A 12,263-nucleotide genomic window follows, 5' to 3' on the forward strand; every position below is an offset into this window, starting at 1 on the left:
GGTATCTACTGTCAAAGATTGACCAATAAACTGTCGTTTGGCACGTTTTCCAGATGCATTTAATCTTTTTGCAACCTCTATATAGGAATCTGTCCCTTTTTCGGTTGCCCAATCTTTGTTGATCATAACTGCAGACGACAAACCGTCTCTTTTCGCCAGCAATACTAATTGCAAGAGCTTTTACAAGTTGGATGATCACCGTTTGTTCTTTGTTGGTTTGTTGAAAACGTAAAAAAAACCCGACCGTTTAAATATTGTTTGAATGTTGAGCAAACCTAACGTTACGACTGCCAAGATTGGAGTAGATATTGATTACTTACTACAACAGATTATTGTTTACATTCATACTATTGTTTATTATATTGATTATTGTTTTAGTGAATTTGAGATTCAGGAAACTACTGATAATAGAAGGTTTTCTCCTTATCTTGATCTTTCCCTCGATATTGACCCAGCAGTAATATACCATCTGTCCTATCGTTTGTCGTTTACATATATCAATTAATAAACGTTACACTCAGGCATGTTCACACTATAAGGACTTTATTGGCAAGGACGTGCTACAACATAGTTACGAGGAAAAACGACTGAAAATGATACTGCATAAGTTTTACGGTCCCCATCACGAATTATTTGACCGATATGATATGTCTGTTTCTGAACTCAGTAGCGACAGTTTTCCACAGCCTTTGATCTTTAGAAATATGAATAGGCGTCTAATTCAGCAATTGTTTCGATAATGTCCTATTCCTGATTGTTACATTTTGGTTGAGTGTGGATTCGCATGGAGGGTTATGCATACATGCACGCTTACACTATCGACGCACCCGTTGTAGTTCCGTTCGGAATTCATGCGATTCCCCCAATTTATCATTTTTATGTTTGTTACTTTTGATTTTTTTCTTTGTCGATCTATAAGATTTGAACATCGCTAAATTACTGTCTTAACTAAATAGGACTTTATTTTGTATTAATCTAAAACATCGTTATTTTCTAAGATTGATAACAAATGGAATAATTTAATTCCACAATGAATAAGATGGATCTTATCTTTTTATTGCTATGACACTATCTTTTTGCGAGCTTTGTTGTCTTGTAACAATTGTCTGTGTTGCATTTTAATTGCTTCTGGTATTTTGATCCAATACAAAACATATTCTTGGTTAAGATGCCATTTGAAATTGATAGGAAACAATCGTTACACAATGACAAATTATGTACTTAACATTTTGTATACATTTACAAAACGGAAAAAAGGAACTGTAACACGACTTTATATAAACGGAATGAGAAAATATACGTCTGCTACAGGATCAACGTATTCCATGTGCAAATTAATGTCCATATATTATGTTGTTGGCGTTTGTCTTATAGTCATTTGCCAAAGATTTTGCTAGATCTTGGATACTGATAATGAGTTGGGTCTCACAAAAACTTTTACTCCTAAACCCATGTAGCCTGCCATTTAATATGTTATTATTTTTATTATATACAATTTGCCAGATACTATTTGTCCAGGCCAGTTTATGTCAGGAGGTTTAAGTCACCACCAAAACAAGAAGATGGAATTCATGAATTTTAGTTTAAGTTCATTAATTTCATGGATCATTTGTTTAAGATAGTTAATGCCAGTTTTATTCGATGGTCTATATGCCACAGTCTTATTGGCTTTGTACGCTGTTAAAAGTCATGATCACTGATGAGAGTGGATGCGACAACTGCGTGAAAACTGCTACAACTGCGTGAAAACTGCGACAACTGCGTGATATGTACATAATTCCAACCATACAAATATTTCGGACCTAATTTCTATTTCAAAAAACAACGGCAGACATTATCTATTAACCAAGCTCTGCTCTTTACCTATAAATAAATTAAATAAAATTTTAGAGGATTGCAACACAATTTCATATTGCAGTCCTAAGTATGAAATCGTTCAAATTATAATGGCATATTGTTATTCTAAACTGTTTCCTAAAATTGATCGCTCTGAAGATCAAAAAAACATTTTATTAAAATAAAGTATGTCAATAAAGGTTTTGATTTTGTAAATATTGCCGGTATTTTTAACGACCATTCTGTTAAAGAACAAATTCCTGGATATTTTGATAATACTGAACTCCCTCTTATTTGTTATATTTACAAGAAATCTACCCGGAAATTTGTGTTTAATTATAGCCAAGTCTGTAAAGATGTAAATATCAGTGAAAATACACCTACGTCATGTAATTGTAGTAATTCAGAATACACTTATGGCCCCATTTCCCATGTTATAACAGGAGACCTTAACATCGTTCGCGACCGAGAGTTAAAATCATTCCTCAATAAAGGACCTAAATATCGTCCCCGTCAATTATTAATTGGAATGAGTGTCGTAATACCATCAACGACTCACTTCGTACTTATTGTTTGAAATGGATAAAACGGGGAAAAGCTGACAAAAAATCTTTGGACTCTTTTTTTAATTCAGCAATGAAGATAGTTGATATACGTATACAACATTTTAAAGAACATTTTACTCTTAACAACAACCATAAAAATCCTATTTCTCGTATCAAACATAAACTAAAAGAACTAGCCAAGGAATTTGTTTTTGTCCCGGCTGATAAAGCTGCTAATAATATTATTATAGTTTGACGTAAATTTTACATTGAGGTTCTGCAAAAGGAAATCACCAATTCACCAACATTCCAACTGACTTCATTTTCAGAAAACGATATCTGTAACAAACATAAACTATTAGCTACTTCTTTACAAGCAGAACCAAATACAATGAAAGTCCCAACTATGTACTGGCTTCAGAAGCTACAAAAATCACCTTACAAATATAGATTTATTTCGTCTTCAAGTCATTGTTCCACTACTAAATTGTCTATTCTACTTACTAGTACACTTGCCCTTGAATTTTTACTTGATAACATTTTTGTTCGCTTTGGAGATTCCGTATATCGTCAAGTTATTGGAATTCCAATGGGGACTAACTGTGCACCACTTATTGCAGACCTGTTTTTGTATTGTTATGAGGTACAATTTATGACTAAAATCAGCAAAGACCAATCTTAACAACATCTGATACAAAAATTTAACAATACTTGTAGATATTTGGATGATATATTGGCTCTCAATAATGACGACTTCAGTATGTAAACTAAAGAAATTTATCCTGTTGAACTTACTTTAAATAAAGCTTATACTAATAATGACCACTGTCCTTTCCTCGATCTTGATATCTATATCATTAACGGGAAGCTTAATACAAAAATTTATGATAAAAGAGATGATTTTTCATTTCCTATCGTTACTTATCCATTTTTAGATGGTGACGTTCCCTTGTCACCATCTTATGGTGTTTATATATCTCAACTTGTACGATTCGCTCGTGTATGTAACAACGTATTAGATTTTAGCGAGAGAAATTTATGTATTACTGAAAAATTATTACACCAGGGTTTTCGATATCATAAACTAGTCAAAACATTTATTAAATTTTATCATCGGTATAAGGACATCATTCGTAAATATAACTCAACATGCAGATATCTTATACGTTCGGGTATTTTACATCCAATCTTTTATGGTAATATTCTTTACAAAGCACAAAAATGTCAGTATTCACCTCAAAAGCTAACAAAACAGACTTATTAAGAAGGGATATAGTTACGATACTGTTGTCAGGTCATTAAAGATTGCATATTTTGGCTTTAGTATTAATTCACTTATATAGGGTCTTTGCATCGGAATTAAACACGTTTATTCTAAAACCAGTTGTTGGCATGACAAGGGTTATGTTCTTCTCATATATTTTATGATGGTATAATACTAAACCCCTAACAGGAGGGATTGTGCCTGATATTCATATGATGAAGACATAATCTTTCAATCAGTTTAATTGAGGTCTGGAGCTGGCATGCCAGTAACTGCTAGTAGTCTGTTGTTATTTATGTATTATTGTCATTTTATTTATTTTCTTTTGTTTCCTTTTCTGACATCGGACTCGGACTTCTCTTATACTGAGTTTTACTGTACGTACTGTTGTGCGTTTTTTTTCTACATTGGCTAGAGGTATAGGGAGAGGGTTGAGATATCAAAAAACATGTTTAACCCCGCCGCATTTTTTCGCCTGTCCCAAGTCAGGAGCCTCTGGCCTTTGTTAGTCTTGTATCATTTTTAATTTTAGTTTCCTGTGTATAATTTGGAGTTTAGTATGACGTCCATTATCACTGACCTAATATACATATTTGTTTAGGGGCCAGCTGAAGGACGCCTCCGGGTGCGGGAGTTTCTCGCTGCATTGAAGACCCATTATTGGCCTTCGGTTGTTGTCTGCTCTATGGTCGGGTTGTTGTCTCTTTGACACATTCCCCATTTCCATTCTCAATTTTATATGCATATCATGTTTTGTACTTTTAGTATTCAGTGTGATGTATTATGTACTGTGTTATTTTTGTTAATTTTAAGTATGTCATCAACCGCATTGGGTATAACTGTGCATTTATTTGAATAAAGGACATGTTCTTTGTTTATAATGTCTACTGCTCCAACTTTGTTAGATTATTTGTTTATTATGGAATTATTGGTCTTAAATTTAGACAATGGAATCTTGTCACGCATTTATATAGTTTCTTTAGTTTTGTGCTTTATGATTCGATATTGCGAAAAAGTGCAAATAAGAAGTTACTATTTTGTATCCCTATCTTTCGGAGGTACAAGGTAAGATTTTTACTTTGCAATGAATTCTTCTTTTTTATTTTCAACTGAAAGTTTTATTTCGGTGTAAATGTGAATTAAGATTCTTTTGTATATACATATTAATTTTCATTTTCTTTATTTTCTAGTTTTTTTCGGATCTTTTTTTAAAATTTAATTCAAATTGTTTATGTGACGTTGTATGCTCGGTTTTAGACCCCCGCAAAAACGTGTTCCATCCTCTTTATTTGTATTTCGTACTTATTCATCCTTCATTTGAACTCAAAATGGTTCTCTTATTGATAGTCAATTAAATTTATATCAGATAAAATTTCTATTCGCACGAGAAGGGCGAGGGAGAATTTAAAATGCAATAAAAATATTAAAAAACAGATTGAAGGATACTCATCCAAATCCACGAATAAGCATGTGCAAAAAAAGAAACCATCAACGCTCGGCCATAGAATTTTTGTCAATTTTAATCCATGATCAACAACATTTTATTGGTTCCCAGGAATACCAGTAAGAGCTAAAAATAACTTCCAATTTCATTAGTTGATGGTTTAAATCAGTCTGCACATGTGCGCAGCGACATTATATGTGAGACTGAGATGTGAGTATTACTATGTTAATATATAGTTACATTTATAATCACTATACATTTCGTAAACTCTAATCAAAGAAAGTATTTTAATGATAAAGATTTTTATGAAATAACAGTAAACATAATTATTCATGAGTTAAATTTACTATTCTTGTTACCTTATGGAAGCATTATATTTAACGATAATTCAAACCAAGTCTTTTTATTTGAAAAATTTCAAACAAGGATATCTCTTATAGACAGGAAATAATGAACAACTTTTACAACATTATAAATATAATCCTACAATTTCTTAATACGATGAATCATAGGTAGATAAACTATAAATATTTGAATTGGTACCTATACATTGTGTAAACAGTAATTCTTCTTATGATAACAGTGAGAAAATCAATAGTTTGTTTACGTCGGTAACCATACTGATTAAAAGTTATTTGGAAACTGCAACCGTAGATTTAGGAAATTGTATGTTACATAATTATTGTGTAAAAGTGTTGTGTCGTTGGGTGTATAAGAGGGTCTGGATTGGGAGGTGAGTCCATTATTTATTATTTAAGTTTTTAAAGCATTTTTTTCTATTCTTGTTTTAGTTTGCCCTTTTTTTTAACCTCTTTTTCTCAATTCTGTATTATTTTAGCCATTTATTCTGCACCCTTTGCCATTATTCTCTTTTCTGTAAACCCCACCCAGACCCTTGCATAAGTTTTCAGTCGTGATTACTAACCGTATACAGAAGACAGAAGGAAATGGTTAACTTTACATTACTAAAGTATTATATTTTGATGACGTAACAAGTATACAACTTACAACATCTAAATTTCTGTCTCGACACTACATTTGCTACATAAAATAAAAATATGGAAAAACACTGTCCTAGTATGACAAATAAATGCTGACAGATGAATAATTTGAGCTTGATCATGATTTTACTTGGCCATGAGGGTCGTAAAGTAACGGGGTACTTGAGGACCGTTATACAAATTTACTAAGGCACCATCGTTTAACAAAGGAACCCCGACACTAAAACTATTTCCAAAGAATTATGTGGAAGAACGACTGAAATGGACACTACACTAGTTAAATGATCATAATCATGAATTGTTATATCTTTAGATACCAGAATAGTCGTTGGATCTGTAGATGTACTGAATGCATCTATCCTGATTGTGTCATTTTGACGATTTTGGATTCGCATGGGTAACAGAAGACGCTGGTAACAGTCAAATGTCACAAATGTCAAAAAGTAACACCTTGAAAATTTATTTTCTAAATTTTTTAAGGATTGATTCTGGTATATTGAAAAACAATCCTGTCTTTACATAGTGCATGGTCGTCAAAGATTGTAAGTTCGTTTCCATAGAGAAAAAATATACGTACGAGTTTTAAACTCGGATTAACTATTGTTTTTTTGTTGATCCTTTAGTCTTATATAAATTACAATTTAATTATCCATGCATCTTTAGTGCATCTCTAATGATCCGATGTGTAAGTTGCTGCAGGTATTTGTTTATACACAATCATACATAACATGTTAATACAATTCTAGAATTGTTAATTGCATTGTTATCTATATAATATCTGCAGCCGATTGAAATCGTCGTTATTCAAGCTCTTACTGCATCAATCACTCTTATATAATAGACATATAAAAATGTATAACCGATTTATATTATGTGTTAAATTATAAAAAAAAGCTGTCGTGCACCAGTGTTTATACCTTATTTGTTGATTGGATCTGGTGTAGTCTTTTAAAAGTACATCTACATTATATTGATTTGCGCTTGACCGCCGATAAAAGTGAAACATTATAGCAAGTTTGTCTCTCGAGAAATAATCTAAAATATTAATTCTGTGTTTACAGAGAATTTCAAGGTTGGACATTACTTTCAAAGACATAAAAAAATTCCTGTCAGTTTTTCCTTTTAGCAAAATTAGTAACAATGACCTTAAACACGTTTTTCTTTCGAAATTTTACTAGACCTTGGAAATCCAAAAGTTAGCATCTTAAAAAACTTCTTAAAGGTGGGATATATGATACAGACAGACGAGACTTGGATTTCAAAAGACTTACGAGTGAACTGCAGCAGCATGAAGATATCGTGTATCAATATAAAGTTTATGCCTCGGACATGGAAAAATGTACGTCTATCTAACAGGAAGAAAATGAAATACTAAAACGAAATCAAGAAATATGTTATTCTTTAGGACATTCTCCGTACCAAAATCAACAGATTCAAAATGAACTAGAGAGTTTGAAAATTAAACTTAATTCTATTCGAAAGAAAAACTTTTGGGAAGATAAAAAACACATGAAACTAAGGGCATGCAATTAAAGGTAAACTGAAATAGATGGATTAAAACCAAAAATAGAACACTTGAAGAATTCCAATTGTGGATTAATCAATAATATGAAGGAAATTGAAAACCTCAAACATCAGCTGACATTACAACAGCAAAGTCATACCAACCACAGAATTTTTCACACAAGAAGCTGACAATGTCGGCGATATTGAACATTTATTAATAATAGTTGTTTGAGCACATAAACTGCGTTCGGATTTTCCAACAGATGTATTGTTTTTGGTTTGAAATAACTGAATTTTTTTATATTTCACTCTCTTAAAATAATTTGGACTTTACCAATTCGTTTATGTTTATTGGATTAAACTGTCGACTTGGATGTGAATGAATTTTTATCTAGATTCCAATCCATTAACTAAAACCCAATATCTCATATATTGCTACCGAAAAATCTAACCTGATGTTACAAGTTCGTATCTTGTAGTACAATAACAGCCGAATACAAATACAAAAGCTAGTTTCCCCAGCATCAACATCATTCACACAGACGGGATCCCACTCAAAGCCAATTTCGAAAATATTTATCAAAATCTTTCTTGATAAATGCATGTTCCAGTCTCCAGACGAAATAAAACTCATGCAAAATGTCACAATCGGATATATTACAGATCAGACGGCTATTCTGGTATCTGAAGATCGACGTTTTTTTGCTCAGTCTAGTTTTTTATCAGTATGTAGTGTTTTTTTTTTACTTGTTTGCCTTTTGTCGTCGTCTTTCTTTTTTGCCAGTGCGTTGTTAGTTTGTTTTCGACTTTTGAGTTTTTAATCTCTCCCTGGTCTTTTCCGCCTTTTATCTTCCAAGACCGAAAAATCATTTCGTTTGTGAGTTGAGGCATAAGGTAGCAATATACAGTTAGGAAAACAAAAATTGAAATTTACCCTCATAAATTTTACCATCCCCTTTTCCTTGCTTTTTTACAAATTAAGCTTACTGTTTGTGTCATACATGTGCATATGTTTGTAAAATGATAAAAAAAAAATGTTGGTGTATTCATGGCAACAATCTGCATTTAATTGCTATAACATAAAGATAAAGATGTCACATATTTTCCCTAAATTTGGCCAAAAGTAGAATTTCAATCCCTTTGAGTGATACCTTTTCTGAAACTGTTTACGTATATCTATCAAGAGATCAAATAAAAATCATATGTCTTTCGTCTCATTTTTTTTTTGAAAACCGAAAAAGGACCTTAGGGAAATATAAAACTGGACAAGGAACCAGAGCAATGCATGAGGGTTATACATTACTTAATTTGAAATAATTATGAAATTTAATAACAGCAAATTTAAATCGAACATTATCTGTATTTCCATGACAGAACCGAAGTAATAGTTACTAAAGAGTATAGTAATGTTAATCGCTTATTAAGCATATTATGAATATAGAGAATAATGACAGGAACTATGATATTATTACATTATGACAAGTAGTTTGCAGATGTTCAAATCTCATGAATCGATTAAAATGACTTCAAATTTTATATTTCCTGTTTTATTGTATTAGACTGAAAACATCTATGGAAGAGGGACGAAAGATACCAGAGAAAATAGAGGTAAAATCGGAAATTTATTTTTTCGCTTTTTTGTGACATCGTTTTATAGCACACAATTTTGTTATGCAGACTGTTATGTTATTAAAGAACAATAATTTCTGCTTTTTCATATCGAAATTTTTAAACAGTTGAACTTTTTTTTTTCAGAGGACATGGCTTGTCGGCGTTTTTTAACTTTCGAGCCTATTGATAAACCATCATGGCGAAAACGTGACAGTAAATATGAATGTGTACCTACGGTGAAAGAAATGATAAAAGATATTGTCAATTATCATACTACATGGTTGAGGAAACAAAGAAATTCAGGGAAGAACAGCTTTGTAGAGGCAAAACGTGAAATGATGATGGAATTCCTGTTCCGAGTTCAACAAGGTGAAGATATAGGAGTGAATGACCAAGGTACATTTGAACAGGTTTTCAATGCCGAAATAAAACACTTTGAAAAAACTGGACAAAAACGGGAATGCTCGGAGTCTGAAAAGGATTCACCGCGAAAGAAAATCCGTCATGAGTCACCAAGTAATGAACAAAGGAGCGACAGCTTACCAGACTCTTTGGATGTTGAAGATTATATTATTGAAAATTCGACAGATAAAGGCAACGACGAACACAATAAAATAAACGAAACTAGAAATTTACTGCGGGGCTACTGGCATTTAAAACATGAATTTAAAAAGTTATCAGATGAAGAACAATCTAATTATGTTGGTGAAATTGATGTCGAGACGTGCATTCTGGACTGCCATGGAGTTCTGATGCGCGACCTGCTCGATGAAACCAAAACGCAGCCTGGAAAATTCAGTGTTCTACCGAGATCAGCAAATTTTGATGGAAAAGATTTCTTTTATCCATCTTATGCAACTAACGAAATTGCGTTTCAAGCAGTTGATACAATTGTTTTGGAGTACAACAAGATGGTGATGGAAATATCAAAAATAAAAAATAAACATGAGAAATTGGAACATTCACTTAAGTGTGCTACTGTATTGCTTTTTGGGTTTTTAACACTTCATCCGTTCTCCGACGGTAATGGTAGGCTTGCTCGACTATTATGCAGTCATTGCTTAAAAGTATTCTGTCCTTTCCCAACTTCGATTTATAACGTGTTTTCTCATTCTACCAGAGACGATTATTTGAGAGCACTTGTTAACGCTAGACAGCATTTAAATATTGACCCTGATCAATTAAAACATGATGAAGATGCCATCAAAGAAGCTGAGTTAATTTTAGAACAGAAACCAAATGAACTTTGTTCTCTTGTAATAGAAAGTAACTGGTTTACATGGCGACAGTTTCTACATAGAATAGGAGAGGACATACCACTTTTTGAATTTGAAAAGACTCATGAAATAAGTGAAACATAACATGTTTTTGATTTAAAGTGTATCAATCGCATCAATGGCGATGTTCCTCGTTAAAAATATGCATTGTTTTTTTTTTTTCATCTAAAAATATCTTTATTGCACTTTTCTTTGCTGTATTGACAAATTACTCGACCTACAGCAGTTGGCCGAGTATCCCTGTGAATTAGTTAATGAAAATTAGAAAATATGCATTGTTATGTGCAATTATATTCCAAAATCATATTATTGATAAATATCATAAAAAAAGTTTCATAACGTTTTTATTTCCACTACATTTCACGACTTGTATATATGAATTTTATATGCATAAACCATAGTAATGGAATACAATGAAAAGAAGGAGATATTAGATAAACGACAAAAACCTAACCAGCAACAACTAGAGGCAATATACAGTTTTCAACAATAAGTTGGAGTCTTTGAAATATACATAGCTCAAAATCGTCCACTGTAGAAAAGAGTGAACACATTTGGCAGAAACAATCATGATCTACCATCTTCAACACATTCTTGAAAACTTATGAAATAGGATAGCCGCGGTTGATATTCTGACTTGGGACAGGCACAGATTAGTATATGTCGGGGTTAATTAGTATATTATTGATGTAAACCCTACACTTTTCGATTCAGTGGATCAACAATAGGTACATGAATTATATACAAGGAACATTCAAAAGTAAATAGAGGAAACACACAACTCTAATAAAAAAAACCTAACAAAATGTTAAATGCCTTTAAATGTTTTCTGTGGGATGTGTACTGATTGATAAAGTATTCTGAGAAAACATGATTTACTTATATCGTCGTAATTGGCCTTGAAATCCACCCAATGGAACTTAGTTTAAATAAATCAAGTATTAACAGCAATAACTATCCTTTGCTAGGTCAGATATTTCCATTTCATTAGGGAAAATCTATACAAAATCTTTTTGTTCCCTACTGTAAATTTTCCTTTTATGGACGGTGATGTTTCTTTGGTCCGATCTTCCGGCAAAAAAGTAAAACAACAAGTACCCAACTCCAAGGTAAATTCAAAAAGGGAAAGTCCATAAAAAACTGACAAAATCAAACGTTAAACTGTATCAAGCAACGGAACGAATGGAAAACAACTGTTATATGCCATACTTGGTTCAGGTATTTTCTTAAGAAAGTGGTGGATTAACACTGGTTTAAGTTTTATAGCTAGCTTAACCTCCCACTTGTATGACAGTTGCTTATAGTTCCGTTGTACTGACAAACCCAAGCAGACATAATAGTTTAATTTGACAATAGTTGGGTTTCAGCAGCCAAAACTTTGTAAACATACATCGCAGACATTCAATCAAGCATACAAAAACAAAACTAAAAAAAACAAATTTTTTTTAGTCCCCTACCGACGAAGTCGAAGGGGACTTTAGGTTTGCACTCCGTCCGTCTGTCCGTCTGTCCATCCGTCAGTCCGGCAAATCAGTCTTCCACACTTTTTTCTTCGTTCTTAAAGATATTGATTTGATATTTGGTATATAGTTTTATAATGACAAGTTATAGATCAAGTTCGAATTTTGTTCCGGTCTGATGATTAAGTCCAGAGTTATGGACCATAACGCTGGGCCATATCTAATGAAAGAGTACTATGTTAAACCATATTTCTGTACAAAGGGAGATAACTCATTTTTTAAAAGACATTCTTTGATAAATTGTTTGAAGATGTTTTTA

General features: G+C 32.4%; 1 protein-coding gene across 4 annotated transcripts; it reads left to right on the forward strand.

Annotated features, from left to right (window-relative positions):
- Positions 1–5,254: 5,254 nt before the first annotated feature.
- LOC127705762 (uncharacterized) lies at positions 5,255–10,825 on the forward strand. Of its 4 annotated transcripts, XM_052210126.1 has the most exons (3): positions 5,255–5,299; positions 7,269–7,429; positions 9,352–10,825. In XM_052210126.1, exon 3 carries the CDS (start codon positions 9,357–9,359, stop codon positions 10,566–10,568), a length of 1,212 nt encoding a protein of 403 aa, XP_052066086.1. In that variant the 5' UTR covers positions 5,255–5,299; positions 7,269–7,429; positions 9,352–9,356; the 3' UTR covers positions 10,569–10,825. The 4 variants fall into 4 exon arrangements, with proteins under 4 accessions (XP_052066086.1, XP_052066085.1, XP_052066095.1 ...); XM_052210125.1 differs by lacking the exon at positions 7,269–7,429; XM_052210135.1 differs by lacking the exons at positions 5,255–5,299; positions 7,269–7,429 and adding an exon at positions 5,694–5,822.
- Positions 10,826–12,263: the final 1,438 nt, after the last annotated feature.

The sequence above is a fragment of the Mytilus californianus genome, unplaced genomic scaffold (genome assembly GCF_021869535.1).
Source record: "Mytilus californianus isolate M0D057914Y unplaced genomic scaffold, xbMytCali1.0.p SCAF_1, whole genome shotgun sequence".
Lineage (NCBI taxonomy): Eukaryota > Metazoa > Mollusca > Bivalvia > Mytilida > Mytilidae > Mytilus > Mytilus californianus.

What these genes read in the sequence shown, in the direction of transcription:
- LOC127705762 (XM_052210126.1), top strand. Translation starts at nt 9,357, where the DNA reads ATGGCTTGTCGGCGTTTTTTAACTTTCGAGCCTATTGATAAACCATCA.